The sequence below is a fragment of the Meriones unguiculatus genome, chromosome 8, assembly GCF_030254825.1.
Source record: "Meriones unguiculatus strain TT.TT164.6M chromosome 8, Bangor_MerUng_6.1, whole genome shotgun sequence".
NCBI classification, from domain to species: Eukaryota; Metazoa; Chordata; class Mammalia; order Rodentia; family Muridae; genus Meriones; species Meriones unguiculatus.
The window spans coordinates 74,160,531-74,181,044 of NC_083356.1; the positions used below are offsets into that span (position 1 = coordinate 74,160,531).

The 20,514-nt window shown below is 53.5% G+C and overlaps 1 protein-coding gene across 1 annotated transcript; it reads left to right on the forward strand.

Moving 5' to 3' along the window:
• The first annotated feature begins 430 nt into the window (after positions 1 to 430).
• Positions 431 to 14,342, forward strand: Prdm12 (PR/SET domain 12). Its single transcript, XM_021632823.2, has 5 exons — positions 431 to 830; positions 2,621 to 2,811; positions 4,198 to 4,353; positions 12,432 to 12,543; positions 13,924 to 14,342. The coding sequence occupies exons 1-5, from the start codon at positions 608 to 610 to the stop codon at positions 14,340 to 14,342; spliced, it is 1,101 nt and encodes a 366-aa protein (XP_021488498.1). The 5' UTR covers positions 431 to 607.
• Positions 14,343 to 20,514: the final 6,172 nt, after the last annotated feature.

The window sequence follows — 20,514 nt, forward strand, 5'->3', positions numbered from 1 at the left end:
GGGAGGAGGGGGAGGAGGAGGAAGGAGCGGAGGGGAGGGAGGAGCGGAGGGGGCGACTATTCTGAGCCGTCCGCCAACTGCCCCCGCCCCTCGCGCTGTCGGTGAAGGCTCCTTCGAGCCTGGCCGGGTACCAGTCTGTCCTTCGACGTCAGGGGGTCATTAATAACCAATTAGGAGGGTCACTGCGGCTCCTATAAAGGAGCCGAGATTTCGCCAAGGGGAGGACGGTCCAGGCTGAGTGCGCGGAAGGCGAGCGGGGAGCCGGGAGCCCTCGGGCCGTGTTTCTCCGCAGCCATTCGCCTGCCACCCCCCTCCGCCTCCTCCCCCCCCCGCGTACCTGCCCCCGTTTCCACCCGCGGACTTCCAGCCCTCTCCTGGCCGTCTCCGCACCTTCTGCGTGTCTCCGGCTCCGTTCGCTTTCCTCCCGGCCACGCGCTCCCCGGCGCATCCTCTCCTTGCTCCTCTCCCTCCTCCTCTCCCTCCTCCTCCTTCTCCCTCGCCCTGTGCCCCTCTCCCGTCGCTCCCGCGCTCCCTCTTCGTCGCCCACCTCTCCCAAGTCCCTGGTCTTCCTCCCGCGGCGGCGCCGGCGGCGAGCCCCTGGCCGCCCATGATGGGCTCCGTGCTCCCGGCTGAGGCCCTGGTGCTCAAAACAGGGCTGAAGGCCCCGGGGCTGGCGCTGGCGGAGGTCATCACCTCCGACATCCTGCACAGCTTTCTCTACGGCCGCTGGCGCAACGTGCTGGGCGAGCAGCTGCTGGAGGACAAGGGCCACCACGCCAGCCCGAAGACCGCCTTCACGGCCGAGGTGCTGGCGCAGTCCTTCTCGGGAGGTGAGTGGCGCCGTCGGGGCAGCGTCCGCGGCTCTGCCCGGCCGCGCCCCGTTTCCAGGCTGGACGGGAAATGCTGGGTCCCTCCGGGCAGGGCGCTCCTCCCTGCGCGGCGCAGCCCAGCTTGGGGGCTGCACCGTCGCCCCTCAGCGGAGCAGAGGCCTCCGGGGCTGCGGGGCGCTCCGGGTTCGAATCCCAGCCACCCGCCAGGCCTACCTCGCTCGGCCCGGGCTCCCCTGCCTCTCCGCTCCCCGCCCCACCCTCCGGCCCGGGGCTGGCAGTTTCCCCGGCGTTAAAAGCCTTCCTGGGCGTGTAATAGCAGTTGACTGAGAAAGAACGGGGTTTAAATTCATTTGGTTAACTTGGGCTTGACCCGCGAAAGTTCCCACTTCAACCCCCCCCCCAAAAAAAAAAACTTTAAAAGACGGCCCGGGGCCGGGCAAGGGGCGGAGGGCGGGCAGGCCGGAGAGAAAAAGCCGCGGAGAGCGAGGGAGAGAAAGAGAGCGAGGAAAGTTTCTTTTCTTTAAGATGTCTCAAGTTCTTTTTCCTCATTCGTCACCCCGCAAACAATATCTGCGCCCGGCGCTGGCGGCCCCGAGCGTCGCCCCCCTCCCCCTTTAAGACTGCTGTTCCTCTCTTAATTTACCGTGAACACTGATTCCATTTTCATTCACGCTATGTCAACCATCTAATCCCCCCTTTTTGTAAGGGGAATTCCTCGGCCCCTTTTAAACAAGTCCCCTCCGCATTGAGATACAATTTACTGCTACAGCTTTCTTCCAGGGCTAATGAATTTAGAATTAGCAATCTCTTTCGAATGGAGCCGGGTGAATGCGATCACTTTAACAGCGTGACAAATTGCCGGGCCGCTCCGCCACGGACACCGTTTAACCCCCCCCTTTCAGGCGGCCGGCGAGCCGGCTACTTTCCCAGGTAGCTTAGAGGGGAACCTTGTAGGACACGGAGGCCGCCCCTGCGCGCCCCGCCGCCCCCGCCCCTGCTGCGGGGGCCCCGCCGGGGGTCTCCCGGGGACCGGGGGGGGGGCGCTGGTTCTCCCTCGCCCATCGAGGTGGCTTCAGAGCTCGCCCGACCCGGGTGCGGCCCTCCCCGGCCCTCTGGAGCTGGGGAGCAGCGAGGGACCCCGGGCGCGCATCCCGGGGACGGACGGGGAAGCCGGAGCTCAGGGCGCAGAAGCGGCTCCCGGCTTCCGAGCTGGGGACCTGTCCCCAGTGCTGACCGCGTCCGTGCGGGGGACCCGCGCGGTGAGCCACCCGCCGAAGACCGAGCGAAGAGTCCCCGCTTGGACGTTTACCTCTTCGCCAGACCCGGCCTCAGTTTCCCTGTCTGGAAACACAAAGAGGTTTCGGTGGTCCTGGAGTTTGGCCTGGACGGAAGGCAGCGGGGGCCCTGGCTGTTCGGAGAATTTGTGGAGCGACTTTTAGAAACGAGCCTCGGGGGCTGATGACACGGCTCGGGGGCGGCGGCAGATAGATAGCTTCACGCGCAAGGGGCTGGGTTCGGTCCTCAGGAGCATTCTGCCTCCAAGAAAAAGAAACGAACCAGAACGCACCGCTTGCTTTTCAGGGGGCGCAGAGGGGTCCTGGGTTACAGGCTGAGGCGGAACCTCCCCCGCCCGCGGGCCGACAGCGCACCGCTGGCGAGATGCGCCGGGCTGGGGCCGCCTGTCCTCGCGGGCGCAGCGGAGCGGGAGCGAGCCCTGGGGGAGACGGGCAGGGCCTCCCGCGGAGGTGACCGGGTCCCTCTAACCACCACCACCACCACCCCCCCGACAGAGGTTCAGAAGCTGTCCAGCCTGGTGCTGCCGGCGGAGGTGATCATCGCCCAGAGTTCCATCCCCGGCGAGGGCCTTGGCATCTTCTCCAAGACGTGGATCAAGGCAGGCACTGAGATGGGGCCCTTCACGGGCCGCGTCATCGCCCCGGAGCACGTGGATATCTGCAAGAACAACAACCTGATGTGGGAGGTAGGTCGGAGCTCCGGAAGGGGTGCGGGCTGGCAGGTGGGCTGACCCTCTGCGGAGGGAGGGGGCGGTTTGTCGCCACTGGCGTCAGAAAGGAGCCCTGACTGGCCCCTGCCGAGGAGCTTCGGTCTCCCTGGGAGCTGTGGAGGCTGCTTTCCCTTTCAACACTCTCTGAGACCCTCCCGGCCTGGCGCTTTCTCTGCCAATGCAGCCTTCCCTTTTGCCCGCTTTGGGAAATATCTGCTTCCTGAGCCTCCCAAACAGGGCTGTTGGCCTCACTTTATGGGATCCAGAGGGGTTCCGGTGAACTCTCCGGGGAAGATGCTATCTCTACCCTCATGATGGCCTTAGAGGCAGCAAGAAAGGGTCTCTGGGGCTGGCTTGTAGGGAAGCCTGGCTGGAATGGAGGAGAGTGGAAGCTGGGTGGTTTTTGACAATCCCAGGCCTGATGGCATCCAAAATAACCATAGCTGACCTGGTGTTGAGTCAGCAGTCTGATTCCCCAGGCTGCAAACTGTGAGCTCATCTCCTCAGCCCTCTCGGCTATTACTCTCATTTTGCACAAGAAATGGGCACCCGAAAGGCTTCCATCCCTGGCCTTTTGACTCTAGCCCCCCTCCAACAGGGATGCTAGTGAGACCCGCTCCCCTTAAGACAGAGCCGGTCCTCCCTCGCTCTTCCCTGACAGACCCGCGCACCCGCAGTGGCCAGATGGCACACCTTCTTCTAGATCGCACGCCATCCCCTTCTGCAGGCGCCGTAGCAGCCCCACCTGGCAGGAGCCCGGTGTGATACCGTGCAGCTGTTCCAGCTGTTCGCAGGCACTGGATGAAGAGAGCAGAGGGATGACCCCAGACCTTGCCTTCTCCCTCCCCTGGACACCCAGGCCTAGGGGGTGTCTTCCAGCTGTTGTCCAGTCAGGAAGCTAGGGTGTGGCTTGACCTCTGGGGATCCTTAGAAGTTTCACAGAGGGGCTTAAGCCAGGCCAAGGGACCCCAGAGGGCTAGTCTTGCCTCCCACGCTCCTGCATCCTTCTCTGAGGCTCCATACTTCCCAGTGCTCTGCAGTGAAGCGCTGTACCCTCAAGGACAGGTAGCAAAGAGCAAGTTACCTGCCTAGAGACCTCTTGGAGACTCTTTTCTTCTGGGAGTGGGAGGGCCCAGCCACAGTGAGCCCACGGGGCCCTGAAGACTGACTCCCTGTCTACCCCTTCCCTCAAACAGACAACTTACTGTGCCCCTAACCTGGGCTGGAAGATGACAACAGCTTTATTCACTTGCCGGAGCTGTTGGGAGAAAGGAGAATGTTTACAGATGGGCGGGGCCTGAGTTGCATGTTATTTGTATGGCCTGGTCCTCCTCACCCCATCACCGCTCCACTTGTGCCTAGGTATTCAACGAGGACGGCACGGTACGCTACTTCATTGATGCCAGCCAGGAAGACCACCGAAGCTGGATGACCTACATCAAGTGTGCCCGGAATGAGCAGGAGCAGAACCTGGAGGTGGTACAGATAGGCACCAGCATCTTCTACAAGGCCATCGAGGTAAGCCATGCACTGTTATACAGGGACGGATGGAGACATGTATTGGCGAGGATTGCGCAAAAGCAGTTGTGTCCTGTGACCAAGGAAGACAGAAGGACATTAGCGCTGGCCCGACTGGCCCTGCCTGGGTGGAGGGCTGAGGCTCATGTACCGTGACTGCCAAGAGTATGCCCTCTGTGGGAAACTTGCTGAAACCGCTGGGAGAGGGTGAGGCCTACAAGTTGATGCAGGGGTGAATGTGTCAGACATAGAGGAGAGAATGCAGGGGTTCGGGAGGCAGACCAATGAGGAAAGCACCACACCGGGTGGAAGCTGGCTGGGGCTGCACTTGCAGATGATAAAGGCCGCGTGTCCACATGGTTTAGCTGCTTGTCATCTCTTTTTCTGGGGCTGGTGGCGTGTGGCTCAGTAGTCCGTCTCAGCAGTAGATCACGGTGTTAGTTAGCTCACTGGGTCCCACAGACTGACCCTCACACAACTTCGCGAGGAGGATCTTGAGTTTATCCACAGCTGCTAGACATAAAAACCTGCCATTTCTTGAATGCCAAAAGCTCTCAACCATCTCTGCTGGGGAGTGTTAGCTGGGGAAAGGCTCCGGGCATGGTGTGTGGGAGTCTTCTAAAGTGGACAAAAGCGAAACCAGGCTCAGGGCCTGAGAAGGGAAAGGAGACAGTCCTGAGGATGGGAGATGCCTGGCAGAGGCAGAGAGCATCAGGGAAGGTAGTGAGGGAGGGGCTGCTGGGCAATGATTCCTGAGGCGGGGCACATCAGCACAGTTGGTTCTTTGAACAGAGTCCCTTGCCATGCAACTTGGCTGTGTCTTGCCCTGGATGTGGGAAATCGTCTAATTCTGTGTCGGGTAGCAGGGTGACCCACCACATTTTTCTGGATCTTGCACTTTCGTTAGTTTGTTTTGGAAGTCCCTCCATGGGGGAACGGCCCTGGGCTTGGTTGCTCTTCAGGGTCAGAGGAGAACTTCCTTTCTAGCTACACTCCAGTTACTGGCAATGACTCTGAGCCTGACCTCTGGCCTCTTCTGGGTGTCTATGCCTGCTAACTTCTGGGACGGGAGTCTTATTGCTCTGGAACGACCAGACCCTTAGCCTCTGACAGGGGTAGTAGTAGAATAGAGCCTTTACCTCATCCTTGTGTGGCCAGGGCCTGGGTCAACCCCAGGGAGGTCAGGGAGTAGAGCGTAAGGAAAGACAGGCAGGTCTGCCCCGGGACTTCAGAAATGCTAAGGGCTGAAGAGTATTGGTGTAGCTCAGGCAGGACCAGCATGACGCCTGTGACCCTCCAACTGACAGCCACCTCCTAGAATTGGCTTTTGATACAGTTGAAACCCCCCCATAGCAAAGTACATCCCCTCTGACTCTCTTACACACACACACATATTCACACACTCAGAGACACATGCAAACACACATATATATATATATACACAAACACATATGCACACACACACACATACACACACAGAGAGAAACAGGAGACTGGCCAAGAACACCTGTGTCAGGGGGCCTGAATCTCATGGGCAAGAAGGGAAAAGACTATTTCCAGGGAGGGAAAGTTCATCTGTGCTTATCAGAAATCTAAGTTTATGAAAGAACAGGCCATGTATACACATCCATGTAGCACACACATTATCACACGTATGCTGTATCGTACACACACCTCTCACATGGGATTGCAGTGTTTAGAACGAGCCATCCTGCTAAGAAGGGGCTGTTTACGTGACGGACAAGGAAACACAAGCATTTGCAAGTCACTTTGCTTTCTTTTGTCTAGTATTTTTTACATTTTTATTTTTTAAAATTTGAGATGAGACAGGGTCTCACCTCTGTCTCCATTTAGAGTTGCTTGATTTTGTATTTGTGGAAATATCCTAGAGTAGCAACAGTGCATTCTTCCTGCTGAAGAGAGCCATTTCCCCCGTGTTTTGGTGAGTAACGGGTTACCGTTATGAAATATAAAAAGAGCTTGTGAGTGGCAGGAAGACCAAGTAAGCAGGTCATGGCAAAGGTCTACCTAGGGAGCTCCAGGCCAGCCTGGGGCTGCCCAGTGAGCCGGGCCAGCCCGGAACTCACCTAGCCCTGGCCGGCCCGGAACCCACAGTGATTTGCATGGTTCAGCCTCCAGAGTGCTGGAATCAAAGGCATTCACCCCCATACACAGCCCCAAATTACTTTTCATAAATGAAGTTGGGCGCATTTTTTTTATATATACCAGCATTTCTTTCAAAACATTTTTATTTTTAAAAACAATGTCAGAATTGCACTTACACGTCCCGGTGTGACCAGACATATTTGTGCTCGCCCAGGCAGCTCCTGGGAAGTCTTGAATAATCAGCTGTTTGTTCTCTGTGTGTGCTGTTAGCGGAGAAGAAGGACCTTTGCCATGATCTGTTTACTTGGTCTTCCTGCCACTCACAGCACTATTTATATTTCATAACAGTAACCCGTTACTTGCCAAAACACGGGGGAAATGGCTCTCTTCAGCAGGAAGAATACACTATTGCCACTCTAGGACATTTCCACAAATACAAAATCATGCAACTCTAAATGGAGACAGAGGTGAGTGGGTTTGGAAGCTCAGGCCAGTGCTGGAGTCCTGCTACAAATTCTGCCTCCCAGGTGGGGGGGAAGAGGTTGCAACCTTCTGGCTTGGCTTCCGCCTGGACACTCAGCCCTGCCTCAGGTGCCTCACAGGGCATTTCTAGAAAGCACCCAGCACACAGTCAGGGGACACTAAATATTGAATGAATAAATGTGTCTGATGGGGTGTCCACCTCTTCCAGGAAAACAAAACTGGCTCATTCAGGAAGCAAGTGATTTGCCCAAGAAAGCATCACAAGAGAAAGCTTAGGGAATCTGTTGTCACTGTTTGGAGGGGTTTACAATGGGAAGAAAATCCTCAGTCTTCCCCATTTTTGTTTCATTGTATTGCTTAGCAAATGGTCGCCCTGAAATGTGGCTTTCTCGTTTTCTCTTGTTTCAGGGCAGCTGAGCCTTTTGTTTTTCTTAGAGCATCACCTCCTTACTCGGCTCTGAGAATAAGCACCATTTTCCTTTTGACCTTGCTCAGTAGTGGCTCTGATGATTACCATCATTAATGATCGGCACCATTAATGATGCTACCCAGAGCATCTCTCCTGTGCCGACACTACACAATGTTTTCAAGGGCCTTAGCAACTCTGTGGTTTTGTAGCGCAGACTGAGCCCAGGGCTTCTTCCTTCCTTCCTTTCTTTCTTTTTTCTTTTTCTTTTTATTTTTTCGTGGTACCACAAATTGAACGCAGGACCTTATCCATGCTGGCCTGGTAATGCTGATCCCTGTCCCCATTTTAATGATAAAGAAATGAAAGTTCAAGGTTTGAAGAGATTCTGAGCTGTGATTTGAACTGCAGTCCATCTGCTGCAAAGCTAGAGTGTAGATGGCCGGGCTGTGTGGCCTCCCTGGCCAGCATCTTCTTGTTGGAGTTCTATTAATTGGCGTGTCAGGACATCTGTGCACAATGGAAACTGATGATCATCCAGATGACACGGAGATGCTTCTGTGTCACCCCGGGAAGGGCAGGTGTCAGGGCCTCCCTGGAGCATGGTCAATGGGGTGTCATGAATTTGTATTAGGAAAGCAAACCTGAAAGCCTGTCATTGCCCTTCTGTCATTGAAATGGGGCAGGACTCAAGTTAAGGCTGGTGAGAAGGTTAAAAACTAGGCAGAGGTCATGAGGCTTGCCAGCAGGAGCCAGGCAGCGCTGTTTCCCTCGGTTTGACAGAGTGGATCTTATGAAATGGGGATCAGTTCCTTTGGGGATTGCTTGATCCGTGGTATGTCCCAATCCAATCTCCTGTTCCCAGAAACAGGAATGACCGGCTGACTCAGGCTCCCAGTCCTAGCGCAGAGCCTAGCCTGGACCAGCTAACCTCAGTAGGAGCAGTGCCTGTGAGCTGCCTGCCGGGGGCTGTGGCTGTTGAACGCACTGAGCCGGTCTCTGGACAGTATGTCCAGGATATCAGAGAAGAGGGTGCAGGTTCCAGAGTCTTCCGGGCTCCGACACAGGCTTTTGGTGGGTGCAGGACACACCCAGAGAACACCCCAACAGCTGAGCACCTGGAGCAGGAGAGGAGAAGCTCCCCGTTACTCTGTGGCACAGTTAGTTACCCCGCTACCCCCAGGAGCTTTAATGTTGAAGTTGAATAAAATTAATTTTAGCGTTCAGTAAGTGGCGTTCGGTAGGGGTGCCAGACTCTGAAGTGGTCCCCGTTTCTCTGTGAAGGTGACGTGGGCCTCTCCTGCTGCTCAGAGCCTCTAGCCGTCTAGGGATTTTTGATTGTCAATTCCAGCACATTCTATTTACTAGGCTGCCTTTCCTGAGAAGCCTTATGATTGTTGTGGCTGTTGTGTATGTGTAGAAGTGATACACGCTCATTTTTAAAGTAGATTGTGCAAAACTAGAAGTAACATTGTCTCTTCATATCGATCTCTTAAAGCCTAAATCAGCATTATTTCAAAGTCTCAAAATTACCTTCTACTTTTCTTCCCGAAAAACACACCGAGAGAGGCATAGGCAACAGCTGGGCATCCAGGGCAGAAGAGAGAGAAACGGTCCATTATTTACCCTGTGGCACAGTTATACCTTTATGCCCATGAAGTTTAATTTAAGTTGGATAAAATAATTTTAGTGTTTATTTATTACATTTTAAAAATCTGCATTTTGCTGGAGAGATGGCTCAGAGGTTAAGAACACTGGCTGTTCTTCCAAAGGTCATGAGTTCAGATCCCAGCAACCACTTGGTGGCTCATAACCATCTACAGTGAGATATGGTCCCTCTTCTGGCCTGCAGGCAGAACACTGTATAAATAATAAAAATCTGCATTTTATCATGTGTATGCCTACTTTGCATGCATCCTCTGTAGCTGCACCATGTATGTGTCCGCAGTCCCCAGATTCCAGAAGAGGGTGTCGGATCACCTGGAACTGAAGTCACGGATGGCTGTGTGCCGCCATCTTGTGGGTGCTGGGATTTGACCCAGGTCCTCTGGAAGAGCAGCCAGTATTTTTAATTGCTGAATCACATTCCAGGCCCCACTTACTTACTTTTGAGACACACGAACTTATGTAGCTCGCCATATTTAGGTAGAGATGACCTTGAACTTTCTCCTGCTTCTAACTCCTCAGTGCTGGGATTACGGTGGTGCCACACCACATCTGGCTTACATGGGGCTGAGGACAAGACCCAGGGCTGCAGACACTCTAGAAAGCGTTCTACCCACTGAGGAATGCCTCAGTCTCAAGCCTGTGCTTAGTGGCATAGAAGGCAAAGGCCAGGTCACCATGGACCTCTACCCTGCCTGTGGCCCTCAGCTTTACTGCAGTGATTCAGAGTGCCCAGACCGTTGCTTATTTCTCCGGAGGAAACAGCAGCAATTCCATACCTTCTCAGTCCAGAGAGCTTTGTGCTTGCGGCCCGCGATCTGACATCTATCAGGGAGGCCTATGAAATAGGGGCTGTTCTGTTTTTACAAGTGACATAACCGAGTGTGACGAAATGACTTGCTTGGCAGGCGCAGAGCCTGAGTCCCATCCCCCACGCGTGCTCAGCAATGGGTGGGAGGGTAGACCTCCATAGCAGGAGGCCTACAGGCTGCTCCAAGAGACACGCTTCCCGACTTCTGAGGTCACACAGGAACTGGTGACATGAAATCCATCTTGTAGAGGCTCTTTCCCAATCCATAGCTTTAAAACAAACAAACAGACAAACAAAAAACCCATCGATCGATATCTTAGAATACTTGGACTCCATCATCTTCTTCTTTGAGGAGTCACAGAGCCTTTTCTTCTCTCCTCCTCTTTAAGGAGAGGCCTCCAGCTCTGATCCTCTGGTCTCTCGGGTGAAAGCACAGTGACCATGACTGCGAGGGAGAGGCCAGAGGCCTCTTGCTCTGGAGCCAGCCAGGTTCCAAGCTGTCTCATTTTGCTTGTGTTTACAAATTGTGCTTGTTTTCCATATTTAACCTCCCCAGTGGAACTGGCCACAGGCACACACGAAAGCATGCACGCTCCCAGTCTGCTGTGATGCCAAAGGCTACGGGCTGTTGTGAAGGGACATGGTGACCTTAGGCTGAGTCTCAGGAGGGGAGCAGTTCCTTTCCTTGGGCCCCTCTCAGCTCAACCTCCTTTCAGAGCCTGGTGGCTGGTCTTGGGGAGGAGGTGTCCTCTGGGCTCTCCGCGGGGTGGTGGACCCGAGGCTCTCAGGCTTGCATGGAAGGGAAGACTCGCTCCTTGACCAGTACTCTGAGGTAGTTCCAGACACTTCTGGGTGGAGTCTCATGGGATTTCTCTTTGGATATATGCTCTGTGTGTGTATGCTCGTGTGGGGTATGAATGTACATATGTAGTGTGCACATATGTGGAGACCAGACATCAGTCTCAGGTGCTGTTGCTCAGGAACCTTGTTCTTTGAGACAGGCTCTCTCACTGGCTTAGGGCCTGGCAATCAGTCTGGACTGCTGGCCAGCAAACTCCAGGGCTCTGTCTCTGCAGTGGGATTACAAGCGTACACCTTGTTTCTTCATGTGGGCTCCAGGGCTCAACCTCATGACCTTATGCTTACAAAGCAAAAACTTACTATCTGAGCTATCTCCGAAATCTCATAGGATCTCCTGCGCTTCAGCTAAAAGAGAACCCCACAGAGAAAGAAGATAGCTGTTGTTAGGCACTGTATCAGTTTCTCTGGGCACCCCACACAGTGACCTCCAGGAGCAGTGGCCTCAAGAGAGAGATGGGCTGTTCTCTCTCCTGTGTGTCCTACCTGGCTGGGGTCCAGAGAGCAGGCTTTTTAGCTCCCTTGGAGTGTCCCTGCCAAACTCTCTTGATCAGTAGCTGTGATCACGGAGTGCAGCCAAGCCTGGTCATAGGCTCCAGGGCTTCTTGATGAGGGACCTAGGACACAGGGAAACGTTTTGTTTAAGGCTGTTTTGGTATTTCCAGAGGTGGAGGTTTTTGTCAATCCCCAGGTGTCTTTTTTAGCAGCTGCCACGTGGTACGTGGTGTCCTGTGGAGAGAGCCCTGTGCCGTGTGCCGTGTGACTCAGCGCTGCCTGTGGGCGCTTGGGATGAGAGCTGTTTCTGGAACATTTTCAGGCAGGGTGTAGGCATAGGGCACCCCACAGCCCACACTCCTTAGAAACATCTGGCTCAGCCCTACGGCCCTGAGGGCTGACTGACTGACTCTAATTCCTCTGGATATAGATATAAAAGGAAATTTTTTTTCTAGGTTTTCATCTTCTGTTACTTCTGTTTGTGAGATTTTTTTCCCTTCTTTTTTTTGTTTTGTTTTGTTTTGTTTTGTTTTCAAGACAGAGTTTTTCTGTGTAGTCTTGGCTGTCCTGGACTCATGTTGTAGGCCAGACAAACCTCAAACCTCCCCAAGTGCTGGGATTACAGGCATGTGCCACCTTGGAAGGGAAGACTCGCTCCTTGACCAGTACTCTGAGGTAGTTCCAGACACTTCTGGGTGGAGTCCCATGGGATTTCTCTTTGGATATATGCTCTGTGTGTATGCTCCTGTGGCTGGCTTTCCCCTCTTTCTGAGACTCGGTCTTGTGCATTCCGGGTTGGTCTCTATGTAACCAAGAACGACCTTGAACTTCTGGTGGCCCTGCCTCCACCTCCTGAGTGCTGGGGTGGCACTGACTAGCAGGAGTGATTTCTGCAGACCTGGGGATCTAGTCCAGACCTTCACATATGCTAAGCAAGCATTCTACCAACTGAGCTACTCCCCTATCCCAGGATTCCTTTTCTCTCTCCCCCCTGCCCCGTGGCTATCAATTTGGATATTTTTGTGTGTCAAAGTTGGGCAGAAATGATGAACTGACCTGGGCAACAGAGGGGAACAGAGGGGACCTTCACTGTCCCGGGGGCCTTCACCATCTACACAGTTAGTCTGGGACAGGTCAGTGAGATAGCTCCAGCTTTGGCTCTCTCGGGGCTGGGTGGGCAGAAATGTGCAGAGATCCCTGCCTTCTCCCAGCAGCTGCCACCCTCCTGACCTCCCCTTGCCTCTCTCTCTGCAGATGATCCCTCCAGACCAGGAACTGCTGGTGTGGTATGGAAATTCCCACAACACCTTCCTGGGCATCCCTGGTGTGCCGGGACTGGAGGAAGAACAGAAGAAAAACAAGCATGGTAGGTATTCGCCATGGGGTCTTGGTGACAATGATCCAAGGAGGAAGGAGGGAGGGGACAGGGGGCCTCCTGGCCTCTGAGGATACTACTTCAGCTCTGGTAGCATTATACACATGGGACCTAATGGTCAAAAATAAGGCCACTTCCCCCAGAGAGCTAGCTTGGGCTGAGCACGGCGAAAAGGCAGGCAGTCTTGCTTTCCGGACCAGATAGATGAAGCAGACCAGATAGACTGCTGCGGGCAGAGGAGGAAACCCATCAGGGTGATGAGGTATGGCTGAGAACTGGGCAGGACAGCAGAAACATGTAATTGATTTCTAGCTGTTTAGACTGCCTTTGTGCCTCAGTTTCCTCAGCTGTAAAGAAGTGGTGAGGACGTCTCTGTGTCCAGCTCTATCCAGGTCCTGATGTAGGGCCAGCCTGATCTACAGAGCTAGTTCCGGGACAGCCAGGACTACACAGAGAAACCCTGTCGCAAAATATGAAGGTGGGTGGAGGGGAAGAAGGCACCGCCTGAGGCTCAGGGGCTAGTGTTTTCCTTGAACGCTCCTGCTTCCTCCATTTGTAATATGAAAATGGACAGATAGTAGTTTCCAGGTACAATGAGTGAATCTTTGTGAAGTGAATAGAGAAGAGGGCTTTTTAGGGGCCTCATAGTTGCCATCCATAGTTTATGGATGGCCTGTTAGGACCCAGGCATTTCTCACATTCACATAAGGTAAAGTGCTCAGCACAGAAAAAACAAATCTTCCAGTGACTCCAGTTTTTCTGATGAACTTGCAAAATCCCGCTAGCCCCTAGTGGTCTACAAGATTTTTTTTTTCTTTTTTTAACTTTATTTTCTTTTTACACTTTACTTACTTTGTGTGCATCTAGGCATGTATGCGCATGTGAGGGTCAGAGGACCCTAGTGGGTGTCGGTTCTCTCCTTTACCACGTGGGTCCAAGGAATCCAATTCAGGTCATCAGGCTTGGTGGCAAATGAATGCCTTTAGCTCTGCACACACATACACTTTTTTTTTTTTTTCTTTGTGAGACGGGGTTTTCATATGTAGCCCTGGCTGGCCTGGAACTTACAGAGATCTGCCTGCTTCTGCCTCCCCAAGTGCTGGGACTAAGGCCATGCGTGCACCACCAAGCCAGGACTGCCCTCCGTTTTTCAGAGGAGAAAGCTTAGGTTTCCTAGGGTCAGATCCAGGTTGGAGACTTGCTGCAATTAGGCCCCAGCCACGGATCGCGGCGCCCTCCGGGCTGTGTGGCCCAAAGTCTGCAGGGAAGTACAGTACGGGGAACGGGGCTCGGCCAGCGTGGGTGCTAACAGGGCTGCTTTCTTTCCCTCCCGCCCGCTCCGTGGGCCCCGCGTTCCGCCCGCACGGCCAGAGGACTTCCACCCGGCGGACTCCGCGACCGGCACGGCCGGCCGCATGCGCTGCGTCATCTGCCACCGCGGCTTCAACTCGCGCAGCAACCTGCGCTCGCACATGCGCATCCACACGCTGGACAAGCCCTTCGTGTGCCGCTTCTGCAACCGCCGCTTTAGCCAGTCGTCCACGCTGCGCAACCACGTGCGCCTGCACACGGGCGAGCGCCCCTACAAGTGCCAGGTGTGCCAGAGCGCCTACTCGCAGCTGGCCGGCCTGCGCGCGCACCAGAAGAGCGCGCGCCACCGGCCGCCCAGCACCGCGCTGCAGGCGCACTCGCCCGCGCTGCCGGCGCCCCACGCTCACGCGCCCGCGCTCGCCGCCGCCGCCGCGGCCGCCGCCGCCGCCGCGCACCACCTGCCCGCCATGGTACTGTGAGCGCCGCGCACGCGCCCCACGCGCACGCGCCTCCCCGCCGCCTGCGCGGCGGACCTGACCTCCCCGCCCCACCCCCGCGCCGCTGCGCCCGCCACCCGGACCTCACTCCTGATCTGCCTCGCAGGGGAGGACGCCGAGGGGCGACGTCCTCTTTACCCAGGCCGCCCGGCTGGTGTGGCTGGCTGTCGCCTCTTCTTGGGAGCAGGTCCCCACGCCCGGCCCCATCCCGGACATCTTTCTCCCAGATGACGGGGGCGGGGGGGAGGGAGGAGGGGGCACACAGACGATCTCCAAAGAGAGCTTAGTAGTTGGGAGTGGAAGGGAGAGCCACCTCCTTGGCCCAGGGTGGGCCCGGGGCGAGCAGTGCTCATCTCTGCCTCCTGGGAATGGTGTCTTGATGTGTTGCGAGTGGAGGGAACGACGTTGACCTTTGGCGGCGATTGGGGTCGAAGAGTGATTAGCACAGAGCGGGAGACCTGCTCGTCCCAGGCCCTGCTTCAGGCTACTTTCCCCAGCACCTGGCTGGCTCCCAGTGATGGACGAGACGCCAATACACTCTGAAGCGTGCTGGGCAGGTTGAGAGTGGGGACACAAGGGACATTCGCCATAGCTCCTAGGCAAGACCCTGTCCCCTTTGGAGCCTCAGTTTCCCCATCTATAGACCGCGGGAGTTAGACCAGTGCCCCTTCTCCTAAAGCTCTGCCGGCCTTTGAGCTTAGGAAGAGAGAGGCATCTTCACCCCCACCTTACTGAGCACCCAAACCAGAGAATGAGCGATCATACAGGCTGTCTGGAGCCGAGGTTAGCTTTTCTGCGAAGAAAGCCCGTCTGAGGCGCGCAGGACCCAGGATTCTTACCCAAGAGACCACACTGCCACGCGCCCCTGCCCACTCCTTTCCCTGCTCTGACCGTGGGCGCCCTCTGGTGTCATCTCAAACATTGTCATTTACCAGAATCCCCCAACACACACTCCTTCCACACACCAGGGCGTTTGTAATATCAAAAAACAAAACAAACAAACAACAACAAAAAAAAAAACAAAAAACCCCACAAGACTATAATAATATTAACAAAAAGTATAAAATGTATAGAGTTTTCAAGAAAGTGTGTTCTACTCCCAGAAAACGGTCACTTTAACTTTGTAAATGTTTATCTAAGATGCTATTTACGAAACTGTGATATATATTATTTGATTGTATATGTACAACTGTAAATACATTTGTACTTCTCTTGTATTCTAAATAAAAATTACTTGGAACATGTATTGTTTGGCCCCTGAACGGGTGCATGCCCTTTGTCTGGGACATTTACAAACACGGAAAGTGGAAATGGCTGGAGGGGTTGTTCCACTGACTGCTGCTAAAATTCACTGCGGTACCTCCGTAAGGAAAAGCTGGTGTCCCTAAGAGAAGCCACAGCACAGTGTGTGGGGATCATGAAGGAGCAGGACAGAATCCTCATCATTTAGCTGGCTGCAGCCAGGGTTCCCTCCTGAGCAAATTACCCACCTACACTTCGCTTAGGATTTTTTGTTTGTTTGTTTGTTTGTTTTTGTGACCAAAACAACCCCCTGGAGAGGGTTAAGGAGGCAGAGGTGAGCCCCAAGGATCACCAGGAGTCTTAGACTTCCCAAGTTATCTGCCACACTCATTTTCAGATTGAGTGGCTTCTTTTCCTGTACTGTGACAGCACTGACGAGAGCAACTTAAGGGTGAAAAGGTTTATGTTGGCTCGAGGTTGAAGGTGTAGTACATATGGAGCCTCAAGGAGCTGCTCAGATCACGTCTTCAGTAAGAAGAGAGCACTGAATGAAGGTGTGCTGCTCAGCCCTTTTCCCCACCCAGGATCCGCGGCAGGGAACGGTGCAACCCACTGTGGGCGTCCTTCTACCTCCGTCAGCATAATCATGGTAACCCCTATACGCATGCTCAGAGGCCCCTAGATCCTGTCAAGCTGACATCACTAACCATCAAATCTACCTTAGTGAAGACCAAGGGGCAGGAAGGCCAGGGAGGGTTCTGTGTTTCAGCCTTTGTGAGCGATAATGGAATCATCCTTTTTTCTTTTTCTTTTTTTTAGATTTATTATGTATACAATGTTCTGCCTGCATGTCCACCTGCATATCGGAAGGCACCAGATCTCATTATAGATGGTTGTGAGCCACCTCGTGGCTGCTGGGAATTGAACTCGGGATCTCTAGAAGAGCAGCAGTGCCCTTAGCCTCTGAGACATCTCTCCAGCCCCAGAATCACCCTTTTGAATAGATTGGACCCATGGCACACCTCCCCGTGTGCACTCACCCAGCCTTGTTTCTGTGCACTTGGGAACTGACGCTTGTTCACAGACACCATCCCTCTTTGGAAGTTCTGGTGTGGCGTGACCAACAAATATAAGGCCAAAGACCCTTATATTTTGGGGGACGTGGCACAGAGGCCCACCTGGTAGGTTGGCTTGCAGGTCCCATGACTTTCCCCCAGGCTCCTCCCTTCTAAACTCTTCCCTCCCTTCCATGCATTAGACTTTCAAGGCCTTGGGTAGTCCCTGTGTGAGCTCTTCCCACTGCACACTCCCCCAGCCCAGTCTTTTGTTCTCTTGACCAGAGATCATCTATGCTGAGTCCTATTTTCCCCACATGTCCGTGGGTGCAGTGTTGAGTCTCCCACAAGTGAAGTTCATTTCCTGAAGGCATTTCTGCTGGCGCCAAAGTCCCAAGAAATCAGTAGAGCCTTTAAGCAAAAAGCTAATTTGTCCTATACAGGGGCCTCTGCTGGGCTGCAGAACCCACCCGGTGGCAGTATTCTGCAATTGCAGCCCGGACTGCCTCAGGCTTGTGCTAGCAGATTGCTTCAGCGGGGATGTGAAAAACTGCCCCTAGGATGCCAAGAGAAACAGATGCCAGACTGTGATCCTGAGGAGTTCGCTCGCCAGGTGGAGGCCCGCTCTGAAAAGCTGCACCTCTTACGCTTGCAGCCCCCCCCCCACAGGAACTTCTAGCCCCTCACCCCAAGGGCGCAGCCCCCGCCCCAGAGGCAAGTTTTGAGGCAATATCTGCAAACTAGCCCCATGGTCAGGCACTTGAACAAATTCGTTCCGAGGGTGTCCCCAAACACTGATGGGCTGAGTTCCCTCCCCCACTTCCTGTTTATTTGATGTCCTTATGAAAGTATGGACATAGCAGATCACGTGCTTGTGTTATTCAGGTGCAAAGCAAGGTTTCAGCTCAGGTGTCTGACCCGAGAGGTCATGCTCTTGGGGGTCAGGCCAAGAAATCCTGGTCAAATTGAAGAGTCAGTCCAAAGGGCTTTATTCCCCTCCCATGATGACACAGTGTACTTTGAATTTGTATTGATCGTGACCTCTAGTTTTCCTGGTACAATCCTGACCCTCCTAAACCCTCCCTTACCCGCCTCCACGCTCCAGAGAGCATCACTGACCCTTCTCCCTCCGAATTCTTCCTGTACTCTGTAACTTCACATCTCTTGAACTATGGGAACAAAAATCCGGGTGTGTCTTGCAATTGGCTTGTTGACATGCCTGTTGGTGGGTGGAGTAGGTTACAGACAATGGCCAACAGCACGGGGACCCAGGGCCTTCACATGACAGCCTCAGCTCACACTCACTATGTCTTCAACTCATAATCTTTCTAGTGCCTTGTTATCCCTAGGCTAGTTTCTGGGTATGACCATGTTGTCTGTGGATGAAAACATTTTTCATTTCTAGTTGGTGTTTATTTTTGTGACAGAGCCTCAGTGCGTGGCTCTGGCTGGCCTGGGACTCGCTATACAGACCCAACTGGCCTCGAACTCGTGGAGACCCACCGGTCTCTGTGCTTTAGTTACTGTTCTATTGCTGTGAAGAGACACCACGACCATGGCAACTCTTATAGAAGAAAGCATTTTGTTTGATTGTTGTTGTCTTTTTGAGACAGTCTCACCGTGTAGCCCTGGCTGTCCTGGAACACACTATGTAGACAATGCTGGCCTCAAACTCACAGAAATCCATTTGCTTCCACCTCCAGAATGCTGGGATTAAAGATATGTACCACCCTCACCATGTCTGTCTAAAAGCAAGCATATAAGTGGGGGCTTGCTGACAGCTGTAGAGAGTTACCTTATGATTATCGCGGTGGAAAACAGACAGCCTTGATGCTGGAGCAGAAGCTGAGAGCTTTGCGTCCTGATTTACAGGCAGCAGGAAGAGAGAGGGACACTGGGCCTGGTGTGGGCTTTTGAAACCTCAAAGCTCACTCCCAGTGACACAGATCCTCCAAAAAGGCCACACCTCCTAATCCTTCCCAAACAGTCCATCAAGGGGTGTGGAGGGGAGGACAGGGGGACCAAGCATTCAAATATATAAGCCTATGAGGGGAGGACATCCTCATTCCAACTGTCATGCTCGGCTTCCAGAATACTTTTTATTACTTTATATCTTTTCTGGCTTTTGAGTCAGGGTCTTCTATGTATCCTATGCTGGTCTTGAATTCACTATGTAGCCCAGGCTGGCTTTAAATACAAAGCAATCCTTCTGCCTCAGCCTCCTGAGTGTTGAGATGACTGTGACACAGCAAATTCTCTCTGGAGAACCAAGTTCTGATGTCAGGTAAATCTGTTCTTCTTTTCATTTTCATAGCAATAGGGCCCAAGCCTCAGGCACACACACTAGGAATAGCTTTAATCACTCAAAGGATAACATGTATTTTATTTCTTCTTGCTCAGGAAACCCTGTCACAGATGATTCTAGGCAGAGGGCAATATTTGACTTTGAAACCGTACCCAGCCATTTACTGTGTGATCCTGGGCAATGAACTAACATCTCTGTGCCTCAGGCTTCTCTCACGGAACTTGGGGTGATATTTAGCTCTAAGGATGTCACAAGATCACAGGTACAAACAAATACAGCACATGGGTGTGTGCCTGGCACACAGTAGGTGCTCAGTAAATACACGGATGTCTTTGTTAGGTAAGTGGGGTTGTAGTTTTTGCCAATAACAACAATAACCCAGTACATTCCTCAGAGAATATCAATTACTTGCTTCTTCAAACCTTCCCTGTATTCTACCCTCAGATCTCCTGAACTAGGAGAGCAGATACCGTGGGTACGCCTCAGAGCTGGCCTGCTGGGACATGAGTCTGTGCATGGGTGGAGAAAGTTCCCGACAATAGCTGGCAAGTTGCCATGCCTGACTGCTTCCTTCCATCATGGCCATCTCAGGGGAGTCTGGCTTCTTCCATGTTCGTTCAGAGCTTCAGAAGCAAGTACTCCAGGAGGGCAGGGGAAGCTGCATGGGCTGTCCTGACTGGGCCTTGGTCACACACAGGCACTTCTGACGTGTGTCTCTAGAGAGGCAGGCACAGGTCCAGAACAAACAAGGGAAGGAATTGAAGAACTCTGGAACTGTAAAATGTTCATGATCCCACTTAGGACACAGGAGGCAGGGAGACAATGAGGTGGCTCAGCAGGTAAGGGGGCTTGTGCGAAAGCTGACAACTCAAGTTCAATCCCCAGGATGCGCAAGATGGCAGAAGAGAACGGACTCCTTTGACCTCTACATACATGTGCCATGGTACATACACACTCATACACACACAGGGGATGTTTCAAGTGTTTTTAAAGAAAGAGTGCTTCAGTGTGCATCCTTGGATAGAAATATTGCCACCCCTGCTTGGAAAATGAATCCAGTCTCTCTTGTCATTTTGGTGGACCACAAAGCAAAGCCAGAGTGCAGGTGAGGACAGGTTCGAGGAGCCCCAGGCTCTAGCTCCTGCTGCTTCTCCTTTCACACTTCTTCAGGTGTTCTTGGTGGCCACTTACCCTTGGAACCTACCTTTCCACTCGTCCCAACATCCCACATCCATGGTTCTCTCACTTCAAGGCTCAGTCAAATGCCACCTTTGTCCAGTGGAGCTTCTCTGGGCTTCCCTCACGGCTCCCTCTGTCATCGCTGAACATCTCAGTACCCGGATTGCTGGGGGAGTAAGGGACTCGGATCTGTGGTCCCTACAGCACCTGATGGCTGCCTAGCGAGTATGTGTATTTATTCATTCCACAAATATCTATTGCTTTCCCCTGCTGCTGCCAGAGTTGCATGGAAGCAGAGGCTCCCGTGCTTTCAAGATTTGACCCCCAACTGAGAATGATGGTGCATGCTTTTACTCCCAGCACTCTAGAGGCA